Raw genomic sequence first — 24497 nt, forward strand, 5'->3', positions numbered from 1 at the left:
TTGTTGGAGCTTATTTCTTCTTTGTTTAGATCTGTACATACAGGACAACACAATCTACTTCAACCTTTTACCATCAGGCATCTCCTTGTAGTTGGGGCCCTAAGTCAGTCCCACTATTACCCTCCTTCCCTTTCACTACTGGTGCTTCTGAACCAAAGCAGCACATGTAGTCAGTACTTAATTTGTCTTTAAGATGCCTGGACCGATACCAAAAACCTAAAGAAAATCCAAGAATCATGTTACACGGTTCCACAGAACAAAAGCAGTAGAAAATTTAATTCAGTTTTACAGCATAATTATACAATCATAACAAGCTCCATGATCAGTCTTCACAGGATTAATCCAGCATTTAATATAAAAAGCACATTCACACGAAACACAATGTATGCACACATTCTAGCTACACATTCTACAATCTCAAATAATAGCATTGACAAAACGATAGCACAATTCTTTTTAAAACACTCTGTACATAGTTTCTTTCTCCATTGACAATTCATAATCTGGGACAGAGAAACCGATATCAAATGATTCACAGCGAAAAACACAATTTACAGTACAGTACAGTACACAACTGCAGTTGTGCCTATTTAGACTTCCTTCGTTTGGCTTGGGTGGGGCTCGCTCCAGTTTCTGTTAAAAAGTCACAGACAAGTGAATTAGAAGAAAGGAAGTGATGTTATGTGTACAGCTCAGGTGCAGTGACACACTTTTTAAAACGTGCTCCTGTGTTTACCTTTTACCGCAGCGCTTGTGCCCGGCCTGGCCGATCTCTTCCTAATGCCACTGTCTGCCACCGGCTCCTCCTCCACCTCCTTCTCTGCCCGGGAGCTGCGTCTGCTCGGTCCCTTGGGTTTCTCCACGGCAGCTCTGGGAGGACAGGACAGAAATACGAAAAGGGAGAAAGGAAAGGACAACACAAGGGTGTGTTATTAAACACAGTGGGCGGGGAATTAACTCTGCTCTAATCAGAGAAAGATATAATACCACACAGGACTGCTGTTTTTCCTCGTCTACCACAGATACTGTCCGTCTTCATCCCGACAGCATCCACTACGTCAGCATGATCGCTGCTTGTGTCTTTGCAGCACAAACATGTAAAAATACATACCTTGGGACTAAGTTGATGGGCGTCTTTCTTTTCTTTGCCCATCTGTGATAGAAGTGGAAAAACAGCGGTAAACTGTAGACTGTGCTGAAAAAAACATGGCTTCACTTCCCCACCATATTATGACAATCCCCAGGAAAAGAGATAGAGCCATAAAAGGTCAGGAGGAGTAGTATGATTTCCTTTGTGATTTGCTGTTCTCAGTTTCGAACTCCAGACATGCATAAGTATATTCATATTGTTGCATGCTATTCATACATACCAAGTGCTGAGGCCACGTGGCTCATTGTTTTCGCCATGTACCCCCTTGGACAACCAAATGAACTGCCTGAGTTTCAGTCGATGTGTCTAAGCATTTCTCCTTCAAGAGCAAGGGTTTTAAGACTAGGCCGACTTTTCAGAGATCAACAGTTAGGAACACCTTAATGAACCCCGGCACATTAAGCATTAAACAACTCAGTTGATTAGTTAAAAACACAGTAATTTAAAGAAAAAATATTTTATAAGGAATCTTACCCTTGCTCAGAACCTGTCGAGACCTCTTCACCTGAACAGGAAAAAAAAACACAATTTATTTTTATGCCATTTTCCTCCAATTGACCCATTAGATCATGTGGAAATAATGTTTTATATTTAAGAAGATAAGCATTTTCATAAACAGCTAAAACAAAAAGACTGAACTTACTCGTCTTCTCACTGGCAACAGGTTCCTGGGACTGTGGGACCTCTTGTTGAACAGGTGCTGGGGAAACAGGTGGAGATAGTTCAACTGATACATGAATAAAAAAAAATATTTGAGTTATAAACATGTATCCCTGTCTTTTCGCTAAGCCCACCAGTTGCCAATGTTTTGCACAACGGGACTGTTGTCTTATTTAAAACAATTATTTATACCCAAGAAAGCTTGAGAAATAAGGCTGCATGATAATTTCAAGTTGAACTAAAAATATTACTATGACATGTAAAAACAAACCCTTACCACAGTGGTGACAAACAACATATGTAGTCATCAGCTTGACCTGACCCAGGATCACGGCCAGAAAATGATTCTGGCTGTGATTACATACATGATTTTTTTTAGCTCATTACTGTGTGTTTACCTGGAGTGGTCTGAGTGGTTTCATTAGGTGTTGCCACTGGTGGTGTGGGAGGCTCCATGGCTGGGGGGTCAGACTGAACTGGTGTTACTGCACTGGGGTTAGCAGCTGGAGAGGTTGTGGTGGGAGTAACCTCCTGAACAGGCCCAGGTGCAGTAACAATTGGAACAATGGACGGTATGGGACTTTCCACAGAAGCAACAGTAGACAGCAAGGTAGTAGAAGCAACGTCTGTGGTAGAACCAACTACAGCGACAACAGGAGCTTGAGAAGTTACAGTCTGTGCTGGGCCTGGCACTGGAGCTGGTGCAGGAACTGGAGCAGGAACTGGGGCCTGAGCAACAATCTGAGTAGGAACAGCGACTTGGTCCGAAGCTGGGATTGGAGAAGATAGTACAGGTGGTGCAATGTTGTTTGAAGCAGCAGGAATGGGATGGGAAGTTGGTGCTTCAATCTGAATGGCAGGAGTAGCAGTTGGAGGACAGACCGGTGGTGGCACAGCCACTGTGGGCCCCTGCGCTGGCATTTCCGTAGGATTCTGATGCGAGTCAGCTGCACCGGAAACAGCTGCAGCAGCCTGTCCAGGTTTATTTTTGACTTGGGCAGTGGGAGATGGGGGCATGGGGCTTTTTCGAATGGTGTTCAGAGCCCCAGGACTCGAGCAGGGAGGTGGAGACGGCAGGGGGGGCTGAAAGGGAGATGATGCTGATGAGGTTGGATGTGGAGATGGCTGCTGGACTGGGGAACTAGACTTCTGAGCAGAACCTGTCTCACATACATTTTCAATTTTTGGAGCCACAGGGTTAACTTGTTGAGGTGCTGTGAGAGGACCAACTTGAGCGGACGAGGGCATACAACTGGCAATTTGGACCTGTCCCACAGCACTTCTGGTAAGCTGAGTGCTGGTCATGTTAGCTACTGAAGACTGGGTGGAGGCTGGGGCAGGAGAAAGTTGGATATTTGCATTGGACACTTGGAGAGGCCCCACCATGGTCACTGCCTGTGATACCACTGTGGTATTGGGAGCCGCAGATGCACCCGGGACTTGAAAAATTGGGTTAATAAATACAGGGGTGGTGGTGATGAACTGAGGAGGTCGAGGGATAGGGGTCTGCTGCCGGATCTCCTGAGGTCTAATATTCTTGTTAGGTACAGCAACCATGGTAGACACCATAGACGTGGGGGCCTGCGGAGTGGGGGCAGAGGTGATGGGGTTAGAGGTGACAAACACTGTGATCTGGTTGGGGGAAACGGTGCTGGGAGAGGCAGGAATCTGAATGACTGAGTGAACATTTGTCACAGGTTTAGGATTTGGGACTGTTTTTGGAGCCGAAGTGGCTGGGTTAGGAGCAGAGCTGGAGATAGAACTGGTATTAATAGCTGAGGCAGAATTGCTCTGGCCTGAAGTGACCGGGTTGGGGCTAACAATTGGGGTGGTATTAGTGTTAGTACTGAGGGTGTTAGTACTGAGGGTGTTGCAAGGAGTAGCTGTTGGGTTTACATTCGGACTGGGATTGACCCCATGACTGAGGATGGGGTTTTGATGAAGGGTGGGGGTAGTATTGGAGCTCACAATAGTGCTAGGGTGCGAGCTGGGAATTGAAGCAGGCTGCAAGCTAGGACTACTGGTAGGGATTGGAACAGCAGGTCTGGGTTTGGCTTCCGATTCATTTATAGTTGCAGTAGTAGGAACAGAGGCTGACGCATCTGTACTCTGGGAATTACCCTGGAGTGGTCTGTCTGGATCCAAAGCAGACTTGGGACTGTCCTTCGCCGTGACATCCCTAACAGTGTTATTCTGTATAGGGCGAGGAGGCATGTTTGGGATACCCGTGTTATCTAGTAACTGGTTGAGGGAGGTTGGAGCTGCCCTGAGAGCAGGTGCGCCCTCAGAATCCTGCACAGGGGCCGTGTGTGTTTGCCTTTCAACTGTGCCAGCTTGCAGTTCCATGTCAGGTTTCGGCTGCTGAGGCAGAGGGAAACGAGGACTTGCCATTCTGGGGGCTGACAATTCTCTCAAAGGATGCGCCGGGGGTTGAGGCTGAGGAACCTTTCTCTGCTCTGCTGTCATCATTCCCTGGCTTTCTCTAACTCCCTCAGAAGGGTTACCTTGAATCCCATGGAAGGGGCTCTGAGTCTGTTGTGCCTCCATAGCCCCACTAACTTGTGAAGGCATAGATACTGGACTAGGGGGTACCGAGGTAGGGCTCAGCATCATGGTTTGCCCCTGAGGGCTGACCAACTGCTGCTGCTGGGGAGGGCATGTGATTGTCATATTTTTCGCCTTTTGTCTTCCTGGACTTGGGGTAGCAGACTTGCGGCTAGAGGCTGGACTTGATCGCCGACTATTGCTAGGACTTGCCCTCTTACCCTGCCCTCCAGACTGCTTTTCCTGTTTGGTACCTGCTCCCACGGCTCCAGGGCCAGTAGAGAAAGGCTGTTGATTGTTGTTACCGTTATTTCCACCCGTACTGCCATTACTGTTGTTACCTGATAGACTTAAGCTAGGAGGGGCCTGACCAATGGCTTTCAGGGTGGTTGGGTTAAGACCTTGCTGATCAAAACCTCTGTTTAGGTTGGGCTGCCTGGGCGGTAAAGGAATGTTGATTTTGGGAGGGAAAAGCCCTGCAATTGAGGCGTTTAGCCTCTCAGGTGAAAGGTTTATTTCAGAGGGCTCAGTACTGGGTGGACGATTAGTTGGAGTAAGTGGATGGTGGTATGGCCTGGGGCTAGCTCTGTTGGGGGTTTTAGGTCTGGAGCTTTGTGAGGTTGTGGGGACATTAGGGAAATGAAGTCCAGGCATGGGCCCTCCTTGTTGAGGTTGAGTGGGTAGCTGCTGTTGGGGACTGGCTACAGTATGTGGAGGCATTGGTGATGGACCGGGGCCTTGCTTCATCATGTGAGTGTTGGGGCCTTGGTTAACCATCATCTGTTGTGTCCCATTTCCAGGCTGCACCCCCATCTCTGGGCCACCAGGCCTGTCCTGCTTAGGATGAGGCCCTGCAGAGACCTCTTCAGATCCAGTGCCTTGGGTACCCTGCCCTAAGTCAGGATGAGACATTCTTCGTGCAGTGCCTGCAAGCTAGAAAGGAGAACAAATAAATAGTCAAGTTGAAATTATGAGGTGTAAATGCCAATATGATAATTTCTATACACCACAACACGTGGCCCTTACCTGTGGGTTCACCATTAGGGGCATCCCTCTTGCTTTGTCGGGTGACTGTGGTACCCCTCCATGTCCTTGAAGACTGATCATTACAGGCATGTTACCTTGCTGTGAGAGAGGAAGCCTTTGCACCTCAGATGGATTGCCCATGCCCCGGGGAGGAAGCTGTCCTCCTGGTGGGATTGACATGCGATTTTTTGCCTGCTCCTGCTGCATCTTCAGCATCATCATCATCTGCTGCTGTTGTTGCTAAAACGAAGAGAAAGAATAATTGTTCAACGATAGAGCATTATCCATTGTGTTGATACCATTGTCATTAATTAACCTAATAATAATAATACCTGCTGTTGAAGGTGTGGCTGTTGTGTTTGCTGCTGCTGCTGTTGTTGTTGTTGTTGTTGTTGTTGTTGCTGCTGCAGCTGATGAGGGTGCATCTGGGGCTGGCCTTGACCTGAATTCTGCGGCCCAGTCATCCCCTGCTGCCCTTGAGCATTCTGGAGACCCTGCATCTGCATCTGTTGCATCTGCTGCTGTTGCTGAATCTGCTGCTGCTGTAGTTGTTGCTGCTGTAGTTGTTGCTGCTGTTGTTGTTGCTGCTGCTGTTGCATTTGTTGCTGCTGCTGCATTTGCTGCTGCTGTATCTGCTGCTGTTGCATGTGCTGTATTTGTTGTTGTTGTTGCTGCTGCTGCTGCTGTTGTTGCTGCTGCTGCTGCATAAACTGCATGGGCACCTGCTGCAATACTCTCTGTTCTCCAGGTTGGCCAGGAAAGCCTAAAGATACAGCATACATTTAAAAATACAATTACAGACACTGAAAAGTTAAGAATACTGGACTGTAGGGGTGTCACAAGAATACTTTGATACCAACATTCTAAAAACACCACAGTACTTTTTATATTATCATTTATGATTATTGCAGACATTTATTAATTCAATGTCACTTACCGGCAGGCCTGTTAGCAAAATCAGGGAGTTTTGGGCCAGAGTTGTCTAAGCCCAAATTCTGTTCTCCACCCAAATTTGGCAATTCTGAATCCTCAATGCCAGCATTCACATCAAGACCACTAGGAAAGAGAGAAAATAGATGAAACTGAGTCACATAATCAATGTAACAGTGGTACAATTAGCTAAACTGCAATAAATACAATAATAAAATAATTACCCAGGTCCCTCTACTTGCTGTTGTCCCTCTCCCTCTTTGGGCTTCTTCTTTCGTGCAGGCTTCTTTTTCTTGGGTTTGGCTTGATTAGCTCCTCCTGCTCCTTGTTTGCCTCCTGGTCCAAACTGACTGGCTGAGATATCACTCTGCAGTAGGTTGACCAGCAGTGGACTGGTCAGTGTAACATCTTTACTCACAGGAAACCCACCTTGCTGTCCACAGGCTGCTACCATTGGCATCTGGCCTGGAAACTGGGAGTTAAAGTTCATACCATGACCTGCAAAGTGGCCATTTCCCATCTGCATGTGCTGGGAACCCCCCATCATGCCTTGTTGCTGCTGTGCCTGCATATCAGGAACCATTTGTTGGACCCCTAAGTCCCCTGTACCATTATTGGGATCTCCCATAGGATGTGGATGCTGTTGAACTGCCTGTTGTTGTTGTTGTTGTTGTTGTTGTTGTTGCTGCTGCTGTTGTTGTTGTTGCTGTTGTTGCAACAATACCTGCTGCTGCTGTTTCTGCTGCTGCTGTAACTGCTGCTGTTGCAACTGTTGTTGGATAAGAGGGTGACCAGCTGGAAGCCTCATCTGTTGCCCATGCATGCCCATAGCTTGATTTGGATTTCCAGGAATAGGGACCTGTTGGGGCTGTTGCTGGTTCATTTGCTGGTGTTGTTGTTGCTGCTGAAGCTGTTGCAACTGATGCTGTTGCTGCTGTTGTAACTGCTGTTGTTGGAGTTGGGCCATTTGCTGCTGCTGTTGTGGAGTCATCTGCTGAGGGCCAACCTGGCCCTGGAACTGAACCATGTTACCTGGAACGTTTGGGGAAGGGCCACGCATCATCTGGCCGGCCATGACCCCAGGTGGCATCTTGCCTCCGAATGCCTGCTTGTTGCCTTGCATCTGGTTGGCAACCATTTGTTCCATCATTGAGTTTTGTTGCTGCTGTTGTTGCTGCTGTTGCTGCAGGAGCATGGCCTGGTGCCCTTGGCCTCCAACCATCTGACCTTGCCCATGCATCACCCCCTGGCCTTGTTGAGGCATCATCTGCTTGGGTGGGGTCATTCCTCCTCTCTGCCCTTGATTGATGGGCCTTGAGAGGACAGTCTGACCTCCAACCTGGCCTTGAACCATCTGGCTGGGGGAGGAGGACACGGGCTGGGCCTGATGCTGGAGGCCCATCATCTGGGTCTGGAGACCAGGCTGTTGCTGGCCCATACTAGGCCCAGCAGTGGTACAAGGGGGCGGACCTGCACCCATGACATTGGGTTGGACGTGGACTGGACCTTGCATTGAGTTTGGGGTCGAAGGTTGAGCTCCTGATGTAAAAAATAAAAAGGATGTAAATGGGTTTTCACAACAACAGTAATAAGCAATTATGACTTTTATTAGCTTGATGTTCAGCCACAACATGTCAGTTCTAGCTCTCATTCTTGAAAGTAATGTAATGTAAGAACTGTGCTATCCTGCTGTGTTTGTGTTATGGATGTTGAACTGACAATGTCCAAGTGGGACAAATGCATTACCTCTTAAGGCAAAAACAATACGCGTTACTCATCAGTATGGGAAATAAAACGATTATTCAAAATATGCCATAGAACCACAGTGATGTTTTTTCTCAAAGTACTCCATCTTGACAAGTATTATAGTGAATGAGCAACCAGAGAACCAATTTAAGTTATGGAATAACCACAATTAAATAATATTTGCCAAAATTTGTGTGACTGCGTAACAGCAATCCTTTGAAATATTGATATGAGATTTAAAAAAATACATTACTGGCCTTATCTCATGCCACACCATTTTAATTTACCAACTCAGACTAACTTATTAAATCAGACAAAACAGGTGTCTTTCTCCTAAGGAAAACCCATATACAGCTGCTGTGTTGTAGACATTTTACCTGGGTGAGTCATGGCTTGGCCGCTCTGTAGCTGCTGAGGGGCTCCTCCACCAGGCGTTCCTGGAGCGCTGACACTCACCTGACCTTGGACAAAGTTTTGGGCTGGAAAGCCCATGGGACGCTTTGGCATGCCTATGATCAGCAATGATTGTTATTTTTTAAATGAGAGGCAAAATGTCCAAATCCTTAAACATAAGTTACCACATTTAATGTACACTAACCTGGGTGAACTTGAGCCCCAGGCTGACCATGCTGGGGCATTCCCATGAATCCTTGTTGCATGTTACCCTGTTGGCCAAGCGCTGCTCTTCCTGGTGAACCAATACCCTGAGGAAAACCCTGTGGAGTTGTTGGTCTCTGAGCCATCATGGGAGGAGTCCCAGGTGAACCCTGTTGAAAAGGAGACGAGGAGGAACCAGGGGACTTGGCGGTGAGGTTGCCCTGTGGTCCAGAAGCTTGTTGAAGGGGTGGAGGGGGTCTAGGCTGTCCTACAACACCACCAGGGCCAACCTGTGGGCCTTTAGGCTGAGGGGCTGCAAACTGACCCATCCCTGGCTGCTGTTGTTGCTGTAATTGACCCTGTCCCATGGTATTGAATACCTGCCCAGCCTGTTGGCTGCCAAATGGATAAGGGGGTGGAGGGTGGCTGGGAGTCTGAACTGTAGCAAGGGAAGGTGGCCGTTGTAACATTTGTGCTTGGGGTGGGGGCTTTCTCCAGGCCGGGCCTGGGCCTTGAGAGCCTTGAGGCTGGAGAACCCCAGCAGGCAACTGGTTCCAGCCAGGAGGTACGGCCATCTGGCCTGATGGGTTGAATGGAGGTCTAGGTCCAAGCTGGGAGAGCTGAGCTTGCTGCTGGGCCTGTTGCTGTTGGTGATGCTGTTGTTGTAGCTGTTGCAGTGCAGCAGGGTTAAGTGGTCTTCCTCCTTGCAGAGTCTGCATGTGATGGGCAGCCTGAGGAGGCATGGGGCCTGGACCATGAGGACCAACTTGCTGATGCTGGAGCTGCTGTTGCTGCTGAACTGGCATACCAGGCATCATTGGGTCCATTACATCTGTGAGAGGGGAAGCAGCAGTTTTTCCATAACTGTACTGCCAAAGCTTTAACATAACTCATGGTATGATCTTAAATATTTGATGAAGAAGAAAAGAAGACCTGAACCTGTCTGTGAAGATGGTCTTGGGCCACGAGGGTGCATCTGTCCACTGCTGCCAGGTAGCATGGCCTGACCTGCCATGCCAGGACCAGGGGGAACCATCTGTGGGTTAGCCATCCTGACTACTCCTTAAGGAAATACAAGCATATTATTTAATACAGGCAACGAGTGACTTAACACCGAATAGTCAATAACTAATATTTTTTTAATTATTGTTGCATGTCTTTATGGACGCAACAATAACAACATCTACATAAAACCTAATGTACCAATATCGAAACAAATAATCACTTGTACTGTCCACAATTAGAGCCATTTCAGTCTAGGTTACTGACCCAAATGTAATCAATTCATTAAACTAATACCTGGTCCAGGCTGACCCGGAAAGGCGACATCCATTCTTATCTGGCCAGGTGCTCCAATTGGTCCATTCACTCTCACTTCTTGTCCTCGATTTGGTCCCATAGCCACATTGATGGCCCCTTCCCCTAAACATCAAAAGAAGTAAAATCAATGTCTCACATTTGCTAAAAGGAGGTCCAGTTTGTATCCTGTCTTTTGGATGTGCCGCAACTGAAAACAAAAACACTGTCGAGTGCATTCCGATTTACGACTCAAGGAGTTTGAAGGCTGTGCTGTTACCTTCTATCTGCACAGAGAGAATCCCCAATTCTCTGAGCTGCAGCTGGTTGTTCTGGGCCAAAAGTCTAAGACGCTCAGCAGCATCCCGAGGAATGTTGAAGGTGACCCGCACACTGTTCCACGGCTCCACATGCTGGAGTTTCAGCCTGTCAGAGGCTTCATGGTGGACAACAAATGGAGGCAAGTTAAATTTACAGTGTAAACAAGATTTTAAAAAATCAGGACAACACATGCCTGATCGACGAATACATATTATTCAGAGTTAAAATTTAAACAAATCTCTAAAATTTAATTAAAATTTGCTATAAATTTCAAATAACGGATGGAAGTTTTTATGCTATTCACTTTGAATTGCCTACATGATAATACTTTAACAGTGTCCTCTTTAATTGATGACTGTTGAAAACCTATTTTCATCAACTGAGATTCAATGTTGTACAAAATAAAACATGGAAAAGGTCAAAGGTGTAAGTTGACAACATTATTAGTGTTTTCAATAAACTCTTGTATGTAATCTCACTTTCAACATTAAAAAGTGCTTTAGAAATATTAGAACTAACCCATGTCAAGCATGTTAGGGATCCCGCTGAGGACAGTGTCAAGTTTTTGTGTAAAATCCTCATCCTCCATGTTCCCTTGAAAGGCAACGAAAACTGTAAACTCGTCTGCCACCCCGCTGTTTTCTTCCATGCCATCTTGCGTGTTGTCTTCTGTTACTGGGCTTCCATGGCAACTGTATGCATCCTCTCCAGCATCATCCCCAACACCAGAGTCCCTGTCGGAATCATTATCCGCTTCCAGGCACTCTGTCCGCGGGGACAGCTCAGGTGGGGTGTGTCGATGAGCCATCCTCCCCTCTTCCTAGGAGTGGCGTTTGAACCGTGTTATGCTGAAATTAAACATGGCAGAGATGATGAATTTTATCTAATAAACCACTACAGCACTGCAACATACTGGTTTCACAGTCAAGAAGCAGCTGAGGAATCAGAGAGAAGAGAAAACATCCTGTACTTGAAACCACATAATTAGTATATAAAATGCTGGATAGAGAAGTCGCTGTCTGTTGCAAGCTTCGCGTGAGACAAGGTGAAACAGCTTTCTTTTTGAAAGACCACGATAAGACTGCACTTCCTTATGCTGACCAACCATAAACCCAGGGTGTTGTTGCTTGGACCAAAATCCCACAGGGTCTGCATTGCGCCCATGAGGCCAGAAACCTGGGAAAGGTCTCTGATTCAGATCCGAATTTCTCTAAACATTCATTCATCAAATCAGCTATTGGTATATTTCAGAGTACTGCCAAAATTAAATCATTTCACACATTTAGTGATGCAGAAACTGCTATCCATGCTTGTGTCTCCAGCCATCTAGATTAGAAGGACTGCCCCAGAAATCTATCAAGTGTCTCCAACAAAATACAAAACCTTGACAGTATGAACACATCAGCCCCGTTGCACTGGCTGCTCATCACGCTGAGAATTTACATCAAAATGTTATTGCTGGTGTTTAAATCTCTAAACTGCACTGCCTCCTCTTACAGCACTGACCTCCTAATCCTGTGAACACCTGCTCGTAATCTCAGGTCGACTGAAACTGGAATAACCTTCCACTGGGAATCAGACAAACTACCTCGTTGTCCTCTTTTAAAGGCTCATTTCATCGTCTTTGTGTATGTCACTTTCCTGTTTCCATGTTTGTGGAGCCCTTTGCAAATAGTTTTTTAACAGATTTAAGTAAATACAGTCGTTTTATTTATTTATCATCGAGTAAATAAGCTGACGTTAAAGCCAACAACACACCTGCACGTCAGTGACATCACTACGACCTGAGATGCTAAACCTGGACGAGCAGACGTGTCAAATCTTAACAAAACAGGTCTGTTGATGTTGGACATGTTCAAACCATAGCGTGATAAGACGTTAATGACTGATACACTTCATTTAAACGTTGCGATAACCAGTGAGCAGCTTAGTGGATGCGACCGGCCCGGCAGTGGCAGGGGCCTTAGCACAGTCTCAAGCTAACAGCGATCAGACATCTGCAGACGGAACAAGAACCCCCCACATTTCACGTCAAGTGTGAACTTTCATAAAGTACATGCACGTCACTGACAACTCGATTCCAAACGCGTTGAACCAGACGCCGCATTGTCAAAGAGGCTCAGATTAAAACCCGGAGACGGTTCCTGTAGGTTTTCTCCTCAAGCTAACGTTAGCCACGGCTAGCTGGGTTAGCTAGCCGAGCCGAGCAGCGCTGCACATCATGTATCCTGACTGCACCGGGGACCGCAGCTTGTTAGCTTCACATGCAGCTACACACGCAGGAGGAAAGCAAGAGCCTTACCACATGTAGTCACCTGAACACGAGTCAAACCAGTCGACATCTGCTAGCAGGATTAGCTAACACAACAGGAATCACATACAAGGCAGAGGCGAAACGACGTCAACCCGGCTAAACGGGAAATACTGTTTCCGGTGGTGATTTCCAAAATAAAACTCCAATTAAGTAAGCAATGTCGACCCCATATCCCTGATTCTAGGTCTCCCAAGTGACTGTTTGAAAACAGCAGTCAACAAAAGATTGTATAATATTTTAACATTTGCAGCTAGGAAAAATATTCTTGTGCAGTGGATTAGTGACAAGGTCCCTTCTGTCTTTGGTTGGCGCAAAATAATTTTTGAATTGATCCCTTTAGAATATCTCACCAACATCATACATCACAGTGTAGATCAGTTCTACAGAGTGTGGCGCCCATTTTTGGATTATATCGGTCTAGACCTTTCTTCCACCCTATTAAAAGGACTGCTGTGGACTTGAATGACATTCGTGCACTGTGAGATTCATCACCTCTTGTATCATGCCATATGTTTATCCTTTATGTAAGAGCTGTCATGTATGTTTTGTGCTTGTTTTGTGTCTAGTTTTGTAGACACTGTTTGTTTGTTGAATAGAAACAAAAAACTGCAATAAAAAAAAAAAAAAGTAAACAATGTCAGAAACATAAAGAAGAAAGAAATCCAGTTATTCGTCGGACAGACTTGTCTCTTTTGCGAAATTATAAAATGTTTGGTACTTCAAATAAAATAAAAATCTATTTGTTTCTCTTGTCATATTGTCATAAGCACTAAAGGTCCAATGAGTAGGTGAAAAAGATCTATTGGCAGAAATGTTATATAAAATAACCCTAGTGATGTTTTCACAAGTTTATAATCATAAAAATTGTACACATCATCACCCTAGAATGAGCCTTTTATATTTAAATGCCAAGCTAAACTCCTTATGACAACTGAAGGCTTCCACAGGTTCTTTCGTATTTGGACGGGGAGGGTGAGGTGAGGGGCTTTCAGCTGCAAAAAGCAACTTCACCACTAGATGTCACTAAATCCTACACACTGGACCTTTAAGCTTAAAGACAGTTTACTGCAATTCTTTGGTTCTTTTATTATTGTACCAAAGCAAAAGACACAATTGAGTCTAATTATTAGTATTCAAAATTTAAGGTTGTACCATAATCTGCTCTGTTGTACTTATTCATCCGACCTTGTGTTCATTGGTAATGACAGGAAAATAAATAAATAGGCCACAAGAAGAACTGGGAAAATACATCCCAATATATAAACAATATATAAAACTCCAGCTACCTAAAGATAATTCATCTGAAAAGAACAAGGTCCCATAATTATTCTACAGTTGGTGAGATAGACCACATGAATGGAGGAACAAAGTGGCAAACATAAACCAGCATGAGGATGTGATGTGAAAACATTTTATTTATTAGGCTTGTACAGTGCTGATTTTTATAAAATCAGATACAAATACACATGGAATCAAACATCGGGTGTTGTGCAAATGTTTGCCTTAAGGCGTGGTACTCTACAGTACAAGAAAACAAGCATCAAAAGTCGTATTGCACTGGTACCCAACAACAGAGACAAAAGGTTTAGGGAATGTTTGTTCATTCAGCACTGGCCATGCTGGATATCATTTAAACAACTTTTAGAATGCTCACTTTAAATATAATGCCGGAAATAATTACAAATGAAAGAGGTACACAGCAGCTGGTGGAATGCATTGTGTTACACTAGTAGAAATAATGTATACAGCCCAACAAATGTTCATATAAAAATAGACAGATTACATTCAATCCATCTCTAAAGATTTCCTTTCTAAAAACAAGTATCCCTTCCCACCAAAAAGCTCCATTCCACAAGCTTTGATTGACAACAAAGTAAAGCATCAACTAAAAAATGTTAACTTATGTATTTAAATAACTTCTTCTATGATGAGTGATATTTGACACCAGTTAAACTGAAGCGGATGTTTTTTTTATTTAAAGATGCTCCTGATGAGCTATTGATTGTTCACAAAAGTGGAAGCAGCTGAACCAAACAACATCTAATCACAGTCACATGCCATATAAAAAGCAGGAGATTAAATGGTTCAGTTTAGGATCGTCTAGTTATTGTGTGATGACACTCGGCTTAAACACTAGTTTTGAACAGTTACTTTAAATAGAGGACCATGCAAGTGCTGTTAATGGTGGTGTCCTTGTGTGGCATCATTGTCTGCTCCTTCTTACAGATAATCTGTTTGTTCACCATTCATATACGTCAGAACTACTGATCACGAATTCTAAAAGCAAGCTGTTAAAGAAAAGCTTCAAAAGCCATCCTGATTTTCTATTATCGTTTTCTGACACCCCCGAAGAAAATCCACCCAAACCCTCTGGAGATAATTGGCTGTTTTAAGTAGAACTGGAACGCAGATATTATGAACACAGCTTGCATTTCTATGCCTTTCCCTGGATAATATAGGCTGCAAACTCTGATGCTTCTAAGGGGTTTGACATATATTTTCAACACTATCCACACTTGGAGTGCACATTAGAGTGGGCATACCAACTTTGACATGTGTAAAATGGTGTTTATTTTTATTTTGTTAGCAAACAAATTTATTAGTGGATTCAAATGAGTGGATTTGTTTCCTACAAAGTGATTTCAGAGAAAGATGCATGTCTGAAGTTGTATATTTTTCCTCAGCATGTTGGTCTTAAATTCTGTTTAGTGAACTGGTTCTTCATTCTTACTCAGTAACTTTATCTTACAGTGTTACTCCCACCTCTTCTTTTTTTTATGTGTGAGTGCGGGGTTCACACTAGGGCAGGATGGACATAGTGAGGGCAGATGCGTCAGCACTTCGGGGGTCCTTCACCCCAATGATGAGGTCATTGGTTCTTCGGGTGCCCTCTACTAATGAGAGAACGTCTTTCCTCTCAACTTTGTGTCCTTTGATCTGCAGCAGCGCCACGTCTTCATCTAGAAACTCAGCTGCAGGAAAGAAGGAGAGAGTGGGAGAAGGAGGACAATCTGAGTTTACTGGGAAGAATGAGCAATGATAAATAAAATGTCAGAGTAAAAAAGACTTCCTTTTACAGCTGTTGTTCGAATGTAATGTTGATAAAGGAAAATTACACCTTGTGATGAGTTCACATGGTCGGTTTAGCCATCAATGTGTTCAGATTGTATTTTTATGAGGGCTTTTAGCCATGCAGGTCACAGAATAGCACATGTTCGATAAAGCTACAATCAGATTTTATTTAGATCACAGCCAGATCCAAAACTTCAGATCCAAGAACATACTGATCTTTGATATGTGTCGAATCACCGTCTGTTCCAGAAGTATTTCATTCATTCCTGGTGCTAACAAGAAACATGAATTTTGAAAAATTGTGTTTTGCAGCCTTTTAAAAAAAATTTTGGTTTATGCTGCTCCCCACAACAAAGCAGATTAATGCACAGGGAGTTGGAACATTTAACTGTACCATTCTACTCTGAATCAAACTCAATCTTTGTATATGATGACGATAAAGGTTCTCTCTGCTATGCCATCAACTCCTCTTCTGTGCTTAGTGTATACAAAACTGTGATCTGATGACAAGTTAAATACTGGTCCAAGGGCACTCTAGAAAAGGAAATTGGAACCGCAATTAGAAACAAAGTCAAACCAAAACTCACCGTCCACCAGGAGGGTGTTGGGCTGCAGCTGTGGGTGGAGCCGTCCATATGCTACACTGTCACTCATGTTTTTACGTGAAGACAAAACATTCATCAGCACCTGTGAAGAATCAGGGAACACAATAGATTGAATAATACAACAGACATAAAGCCATCTATTCTTGCCAGGTCACAGTAGCAGCGGTTTAAGCTAGGTGGTCAGGACATCCCTCTCCCAAGCAACATTCCCCAGCTCCTCCTGGGGGAGAGTGAGGTGAACACTGTGGTGCTCAGCTGGGGTCAAAGCCTAGCCACCAGGTGTTTGTGTCTCCAGCAGGGCCGAGGTGTACAAATACCATGGGATATATGATATGATACAAATCTAAGAATCAGTCATGAATGTAATTAATGCTTTCATCATGTAAATTACCTGTGTAATGCCACTGAGAGCCTTCTCCCCATTGGAAGATCCAATGGCCACGTAAGTGCCACATAACCCCACGGCTGGCCTCACTGCTGTGGGCATCAGAAAGGACATGGGCCTCTTCCCAGGCTGGAGGTTGTTGTGCTAGAGCAAATTAGACCAAACACAAGGAGAACGTGAAGCTATCATTAATGCTGTTGAGAGAAATAAATGAATAATAACTCCATCAAGAAAAAAGGGTGATGTACTGGGTTAGGTGATGAACTCTGCGTTTTATTGGGCCAAGTGAAGTCCAGGATCTGGCTGTTCAGAAGGATTCCGGAGGGTGTCACTATCCCGCTGCCAAATGGTTTGTTTAGAGAGCTACGAAAAAGGTCAGAGTTTAAGTTTTCTAACAATATAAATTCACTCTTAAATAACACAGAGATCTTGTGAAACAGACATGGTGCAATAGCAGCGCAGTTAAAGCTCGTCACACCTCATGAATGACACAATGTAGTCATCTGGACCCATGACCATGACCTGGGCAGCTGCTGCACCCTCCTCCAAGGTAAATGATGGAGTGTAATGGCTGGCGGGTAGAGCCTGGGAGTCATTGATCATCTGACGGAGCAGGGAGGCCTGTGATTTGCTTGTAGATGGGAACAATAATGTGCAAAAGATTAATGAAAATGCCTCAGTGAATCAGGATTGATATATTCATTATTAAAGATGATGATGAATCTCTACCTCTGCATCTTGGTAACAATCTCAGAGACAGACGTGTCAAACATGGGGTCTCCCAGCCCACTAGCCATGGCCAAGGCTATCTTCACAGACTGGGAAAGTACAACAAATTTCAGACCAATATCTCATCAGTTACTGCACTTGTTATGCAGTTAATGCGGCATTCTGATGGGGCAGATAGTACAGTACCTCTGCAATCCAGTGGTAGGTGCTGTTTCTGAAAACCTGGCTGGTGATGTTGTAGCCTTCCAGGATGTTGAGAGCAGTGATCAGTGCCACTCCTGCATGTGGCGCTGAGGCCACCATCACATGATGTCCTTCAGAAATACCAACAAATAAGGACAATTAAATAATTTCTACTTTTAAACTGAGAGATTTTAGTGGCAAAATTAAATATGTAAACGTAAAAAGAAGAAAATAAATAATAATGGATAATAGGAGTTCAAGGTATAAAGCAAAGGGAAATTATAAAAGTTCCACATACTGTAATAAACGTTTTGCATCATCTGTGCCTGGTATCCCAAAGAAAGTGTACAGTTGTACGATACAGATATAAAACAAATTAAAAATTGTTTATGATACAGCATTGAACATTGTATCTTTATGTTATAAAATAAATAACAATTTACTCAAATAATTATTAATAGTGTAATAAATAAGGGATGAGAAAAATGGAACCATGTGAGGAAATACATACAATACGTTTCATGCCCATTATTTTCACATTTGGATGATTAACAGCCCAAGCTTGTGTACAGCAAATATTTAGGTGTGCAGGTATATGCACTATACACACTTCACCATGTCAATGTACTCATGTCTTTAGTCATGATTGTGTACATGTTAGAAGGACAAACTGTTTTTAGAGGAACACTTGAAGAAATGATTTCAGGTTAACTTAAGTTAATGTTATTTTGATACACCAATCCTTCCTCTATTCGCTCTGATGTAAATATTATCTTCAGCTTCTGAAATTGAGATTGCTGAGTGAATAAACTAAGAATTGGAAATATCACTCAACACTAGACTCACTTTCAAGCTCCACATGAAACACCTGACAAGCGGAGTAAAGGTCAAAACCATGTTTAGGTTTCTGTCTATAAGGCTCTTTCGCAAAAAGTGCCACATTACTTCTGCTCTTATATTCACACTTTAATGTCAGATCTCAGGATAAAATATCAATATACCACATTTTTTTAACTGAACTTGGGAAAAGTGGGTTCGATTTTGATGCCCAATGCACATTAAATGAGCTGCAGAAAATCTCTTATTATACTTGAGGATTTAAAAAACTATCCTCAGGTACTCACACACAGTAAAACAGTTTTAACGGCTTGTGTGTGTGTATCTTCTTGAATCTTCTGATCATGAATCATTTATTCTTGTGCATCGGTCTATCTAACCTTAAAATAAGAAATGAATGAAATAAATCTGAACAAGTTCTTACCCTGATAGGTGATCTCTGCAGGCTGCTGTAAGACTGTACTGTAGTTTCCAAAATCATCGTCTGTGAGCACGCCGCCTTTAGCTTGAACCTATTAAAAATGCATAGTGACTTTAAATATATCACAGGGAAATTGAACAGTCAAAAATATTTCAGTCACCCCAAAACTCTATTACTTTACAGAGTAGACTCACTAATTAAATGATGGTGTTGGTTATAGGTGGATACTAGTTTAGTTGTGTGACTAAAGGTTTGTATTTTCTCTTCAAACTAAAAAACAAGGACAAGGTCTCTTCTTTTAAAAGACGACCTGAAATGTGATGCCAAGTGACATCCCACACCCACCTCATGTGTAAGGTAAGTGATATGGGAGTATCACAAGTTTTCTCTCCATTTTAAATTTGTCCTTGTTAAAAAAACAACAAACCCCAACCACAAAAAAATATTTTTCTACGCTAAAAATAGACAAATATTGCTGATACTCTGCATTGGGAAGTAATTCTAACCTCTCATGGGCAACACTACTGGAGTCACCTTATAGAGATCAAATACAGAGAGACTGTACAAGATACAATAGAAATTGTATATTTGTTCATATTTTTAGAATCATAAAGAACCTGACAGAAAGATAATCCAACAATAACATTTGAAATAATATTACAATTGTAATTATAAAGGTTTCAGATTGCTTTAACTAATACATGTATTAGTATTACTAATAATGTCAATGTATTTCATGTATTTGGACCACACAATTATGAGGGAAAATTAATTTGCATAATTAATTAGTCATCCTATGACACGTCTGAATTACCACCATAGACAAGTTACAAAATAAAACCATGAACTTAGTGTAAAACAGGGTTTAAAGGGGGTATAAATAACTCCCTGTGGAGATAATGCAGAATTCATGACTTCTTATATAACCATAGCTAGAGACAGGGAGTAGAATTCTTCCTTACTGCAGCCTCCATCTCCTGCGTCAGGTTACCACTGTAGAACTCTGGTATCCCCTTGTCTGCAACAGCCTCCAATATGGCTGCCAAATCCAGACGTCTGGTGAACAATCCAGAGAGGGGAGCCTGGCCGTTGGGGAGGAACAATGCCCGGAATGCATCTGAGGTGTTTTGGTCCTTAACTTTAGCCAGAGCTTCAGCTATGAGAGATGGGAGAGGAAGCTAAGATAATCTCATCTTTACATTACTTCACTTCACGTTGTCTGAGGGAACTACACTGAGGCCGGGAGACTAGGCTGGTGTTTATCAGCAAGGGAGCAGCGACATTCGTGACTGTGACTTCACTCAGTGATTCATATTACATAACAGCACACTTACCTAAGTCATGGGTGACATTAAATCCATCTCTGGCCACATCTGCTGCCATGGTAACCACATCCTTCCATGACATCCTGAGGAATTAAAAGAATATGTCTTGCTTGTTTTACAGATGTTTAAAACTCATGCATACACTATGGAATCCTACTTTTGCCAAATAAATAATCTACAATAGACCAACATTGCACATAGTATGCATGGATCAAGTGGGTTGGAGAGTGCGGTAACATCCTCCTCAGCAGATGAAGCATCAGGACAGTGATAATAACATAGCATCAGAGTAATTGCAGCCCAACAAGCCAGCTAAAAAAAAAAAAACACGTCCTTTCTTTTGACACAGCTGGTGACGCTCTCACTCCTTCAGCTCTGAACATTGACACAAGCACAGGCTTTGCAGAGATTATATAAATAACAGCTTTTTACTATTCTTGTCTAAAAGCATATGACAAATTCAAGGGGAGAAAATATACTACGTTTTATTTATACAGGTCGTTTGAAAAACAGGAGTGGGAGAAAGATTGAGCAGATTATATTTACTGTACCTGCCATAGAGCTGGTGTGCCTGGTGCATCCCACTTAGCATGCCTGGTGTGCCCACCAGCAGGCCAGGCTGAAATTTAAAAACAAGAACAGTGGTCATATGGTGTCTTGGTGCATAACAATGACAAATGCACTGCGATCTTAAGAAAAAAAAAGAAAAGAGAAGGAGTAATCCAGAGAGTTACTGTACATTTTGATCAAGGTTAGTCCTCATCATCTCCTCGTTGATGGCAGACGGTGCTGTCTCCCTGAAATCGATGACCCTTGTTTCATTCTTACGGATGTCATGCACCAACATAACTCCACCTCTGCAAACAAGATCCACAAAGCATTAAGTTATTTCCCTTTTAATAATGAGCAAAGTCTAAAAACCTCAGTGGTAGTCCTGTGGAGAAAAGTGTAAATGAGTGTGTTCTCTATCACTCACCCTCCTATACCAGAGGTGTGAGGATGGACAATTCCCAAGCAGAGGGCCGCAGTGATGGCGGCATCAACACTGGAGCCCTGCTTCTCCAGAACACTGAAGCCAAGGGATGTACACTGAGCCACGTCCGTCACCACCGCTCCCTGGTTAAAGATCTTTACCCAAACAAGCACAGAAGGGAGAGACGGTTAATATGTCTCTGAACTGACTTCGGCATGTGTGGGAGGAAGCGTAGTGTAACACACAAAGGCCTACCTGTGGGTCTCCAAAGTAGATCTGCATGATGAGAGCCACTGTGACTCCTGTGGCGAAGGTGAGACAGGCTGTGATGATGACAGTCATTCCGTCTCGCTGGCAAGCACAGTCTTCTGTGAAGGGGTCTCTGCTCGTCTCCTGGAGGGACACGTCATGGCAGGCCAGGTCTGAGGCAGAGGAAGGGAGACGCTGGAGGCGAGCTGACTTCAGAAACAGATCTGGGTCTGCAACATGCAATACAAACCAAAAGGCTTAGAGTAAACCGGAGAGAGCCGGTGTATGTGGACTGGGATCCGTTTCCTCCCACCAAACTCCATTCAAAAATGTGTCGATTTAAAGTGGCTCTGCTTACAGAGGGACCAAAAACTATTTCTGAATTCTGCATCCATGTAAATCCACTAAGTAGCTCCTATGTAATTCAAGAATTGTAGTTTCCCCGAATTTCAATTATCAGATTTAAGAGTTTTGCAAAAGTTAATTAAATATCATTGGGTTCTAGATATTTGAAGATACCGCCTCGGCTCTAGAGAACTGTGAAAGACATGTTTAACCGTATTTTTCATCAAGATCTACAGGACATTCCAATTCTCTCACTGTAAAGACAATCTGATGTTCACAGGACAAGTGTTTGCGAAAGGGTATTGTGTAGAGAGGCGTGTGGCTGACCTGTGTCCTGCTCACTCAGCATGTTGTCATCTTCTTTGCGAGACTTGAGGGCGTTTTCCCCGGACGTCACATCGTCCTCTGGCAGCCGGGGGAAGCTGGTGATGCTCATGTAGTCCACGGGGGAATAGGCGCTCCCCAAGGTGGTCTCCGGATTGGCATCGTTGTCGGCCACACATCCACTCGGGTACCCTGACATGATGTCATGAGCAGGACTGTGCATGACTACACAGCTAACCTAGTATCTTTATCTTGAGGGTGCTAGGTTATGGAGGGGGGGGTGCTCATATTCACACTCACATCTGATTCCCAGTCATGGATGATCAGCCTGCCTGTATCATCCAGATGAACACAACCCCTTCCACGGACCCTGTAATGGAGCTCTGGTGTTGCTATGATGCAGAGGCACTTCAGCTCCTTGACGGGCTCCTTAACATCCCGTTATATCACAGCTGGCCTGCCGGGATTTGTAGTTCTCTTGTGCACTGCTTCCTCTCGCAGATGGTCTCTGACAGGCCGAGCATGGGCGTGTAGCTGCGACGCTGATGATGATGATGATGATGGTGTATCTTCTGTTTCTTCTCCAGTCGTGTCACCTGCAGAGATTGAGAATAACACAATAAGCATGCTAACAACACATGAGAAGCATGTGTCTGAGCGCTGTTAGACGAGCCTCCATAACCTTGAGCAAACACGGGAGCAAATATTGACATGAGGCAACACGTTCAGATGTCTGTGCCGCAGACAGCTGAACGGATGATGTGTTAAATGGGGTCAATGTGTTAAATGTAATAATTGTAAACCCACAGCATCGTGTGCACCGTGTCCAGCTCCAGGGAGAAGATGCTATCTGCGTATCCTCCTCAAGCTAACACCGGTTTACTCCTAATTCCGCAGCTGCGAACAGCCCGGTGATAGCTCGGCTTTACTCACCGCAGTGGTTTAAACGTGTTATCACAGAGAAGCCGTGTCCTCTGCGGTGCTAAGGCGGGTTCGAGTCCGGGGGGAAGGTGAGCTGAGGTCGGCTCTCCGTCACCACGACTACCGCTGAATCACGGCCCGACGCCCCGGCAACACGGGGAAGTGAGACTCAGTTTCACACAACCGGTAGGACTCGTCTGGGAGATGGCGAAGCTGGATTTGATGCTACATGTTATTTTAAATACGCCCTTTACTGTGACCTGGATAAGATCGGTCACTCAGAGTGAGTGCTAATTATAGAATTCAGATAAATAGATATACGTACGCTCTTTATATCCACAATTCAACGGAATACGCCCGGTAGCTGCGGCTCCGTCTTGCTTCCAGTGTCAGACTGACTTCGCAGCAGGTGATGAAAACCCCCCCCCCTCAGGTGTTTTAAGCTGTTTCTGGTTCAGTGGGCAAACCGCTCCATGCTCCCCTGGCTTCCTGCATGTTTATAAAATCGGTGAACCAGATTAACAAGTTGCTGCAGGTCTACTGAAACCCAGCCCATATCACCTATCCTCTGTCCCTCCCACCACACACACTGCCGGATCAGGCTTCTCTGGGGCCAAGGGCCAAACAAACAAGTTGTTGCTGGTGGCCTGGTTCCAGAAGTTTTCTACTCTGCCCACCCAGTCACTCCACTGTAATCTGCCTGATTTATTTATTGCTGGTTGGACACAGGACTGGGTTTAAAAAACAACTATTCTCTGATTAAAATTGATCTTCATTTGAATGATCCTATAACCGATCCATCTAACTTTTAACATAAACCTTTTTCCGTGTCATGAACCCATTGTTTACATAAGAATAAACAGAAATTTTATCTAGTCTTGTCTCTTCTCCCTCAGCTCCTCCTGAAAAATCTTCAGTGAGTATTATCCACCTTAAACCCACTGATCCACTGCCATGCAATAATAAAAAACTGGGGTTCAAGAAATAATTTTTTAAGGGCTCAATTACCAACGGGACAAAAGAGGAAAATGCACCTGAGGCCACCAAAACACGAAAATAACATCCAATTCTGCAATAACAGATTTTATTCTTCTTCCTGGCTCTATTGTACTTCATCGCCCTTCTATACATACGTTATCTTGCATGTCTTCTCACTGTTTGCTAACTGTTATTTCCTACTCTTTGTCAAGTCTCTAATCTACGTCAATAACCATTAAGTTGCGCGTGAGATAATTCCACCCCTTTTCACTTTAGATACTGTGTCTACACACATCACCACACCCGTCTGCTCACTTCCTCCCCCTGTAAACTTACACCTGCTTTTACACTATCATCTCTGAGGTGGTGGAAAGGTTAAAAAGTACGTTCCCTGAGGCACAAATCAGATATCTTTTCTTTTAGTGCCTATTTACATTTTAATCTACGTTATACATCTACTTCACTCGATTTTGTCAGGAAATATTGTACTTTTTTTGCACTGCATTTTAGAGTATACATGTGTTTATACGTTATAGTCCAATTTATGAAATACAGTGTATTGTTAA

General features: G+C 43.9%; 2 protein-coding genes across 6 annotated transcripts; both read right to left on the reverse strand.

Annotated features, from left to right (window-relative positions):
• Positions 1 to 239: 239 nt before the first annotated feature.
• On the reverse strand, positions 240 to 12673 carry ncoa6 (nuclear receptor coactivator 6). Of its 4 annotated transcripts, none has more exons than XM_061075610.1 (17): positions 12586 to 12673; positions 10790 to 11118; positions 10230 to 10385; positions 9953 to 10075; positions 9593 to 9715; positions 8655 to 9485; positions 8434 to 8565; positions 6535 to 7849; positions 6318 to 6436; positions 5713 to 6143; positions 5381 to 5620; positions 2209 to 5287; positions 1794 to 1850; positions 1625 to 1655; positions 1112 to 1153; positions 737 to 870; positions 240 to 633 (listed from the first exon to the last, which is right to left on the reverse strand). In XM_061075610.1, exons 2-17 carry the CDS (start codon positions 11076 to 11078, stop codon positions 587 to 589), a joined length of 7149 nt encoding a protein of 2382 aa, XP_060931593.1. In that variant the 5' UTR covers positions 11079 to 11118; positions 12586 to 12673; the 3' UTR covers positions 240 to 586. The 4 variants fall into 4 exon arrangements, with proteins under 4 accessions (XP_060931593.1, XP_060931592.1, XP_060931594.1 ...); XM_061075609.1 differs by having other exon boundaries at positions 12573 to 12673; XM_061075611.1 differs by lacking the exon at positions 1112 to 1153 and having other exon boundaries at positions 12573 to 12673.
• Positions 12674 to 13973: 1300 nt separating this feature from the next.
• Positions 13974 to 23477, reverse strand: LOC133004943 (glutathione hydrolase 7). Of its 2 annotated transcripts, XM_061074508.1 has the most exons (17): positions 23279 to 23477; positions 22966 to 23166; positions 22036 to 22628; positions 21370 to 21593; positions 21118 to 21269; positions 20881 to 20998; positions 20693 to 20760; positions 20151 to 20224; positions 19779 to 19972; positions 18820 to 18907; positions 17562 to 17689; positions 17376 to 17464; positions 17125 to 17277; positions 16895 to 17009; positions 16653 to 16790; positions 16244 to 16343; positions 13974 to 15556 (listed from the first exon to the last, which is right to left on the reverse strand). In XM_061074508.1, the coding sequence occupies exons 3-17, from the start codon at positions 22253 to 22255 to the stop codon at positions 15384 to 15386; spliced, it is 2034 nt and encodes a 677-aa protein (XP_060930491.1). In that variant the 5' UTR covers positions 22256 to 22628; positions 22966 to 23166; positions 23279 to 23477; the 3' UTR covers positions 13974 to 15383. The 2 variants fall into 2 exon arrangements, with proteins under 2 accessions (XP_060930491.1, XP_060930492.1); XM_061074509.1 differs by lacking the exon at positions 22966 to 23166.
• Positions 23478 to 24497: the final 1020 nt, after the last annotated feature.

This window comes from Limanda limanda, chromosome 7 (assembly GCF_963576545.1).
Source record: "Limanda limanda chromosome 7, fLimLim1.1, whole genome shotgun sequence".
NCBI lineage: Eukaryota > Metazoa > Chordata > Actinopteri > Pleuronectiformes > Pleuronectidae > Limanda > Limanda limanda.

Coding starts and splice junctions, on each gene's coding strand:
- ncoa6 (XM_061075610.1), bottom strand. CDS start 11,078: ATGGCTCATCGACACACCCCACCTGAGCTGTCCCCGCGGACAGAGTGC. Junction 9,486..9,592: donor AAGACCATCTTCACAGACAG/GTTCAGGTCTTC, acceptor CCCCTCTCACAG/ATGTAATGGACCCAATGATG. Junction 6,437..6,534: donor CAGCAAGTAGAGGGACCTGG/GTAATTATTTTA, acceptor TCTCTTTCCTAG/TGGTCTTGATGTGAATGCTG.
- LOC133004943 (XM_061074509.1), bottom strand. CDS start 22,255: ATGCACAGTCCTGCTCATGACATCATGTCAGGGTACCCGAGTGGATGT. Junction 21,270..21,369: donor TCTACTTTGGAGACCCACAG/GTAGGCCTTTGT, acceptor GTTTGGGTAAAG/ATCTTTAACCAGGGAGCGGT. Junction 16,791..16,894: donor AGAGTTCATCACCTAACCCA/GTACATCACCCT, acceptor AATTTGCTCTAG/CACAACAACCTCCAGCCTGG.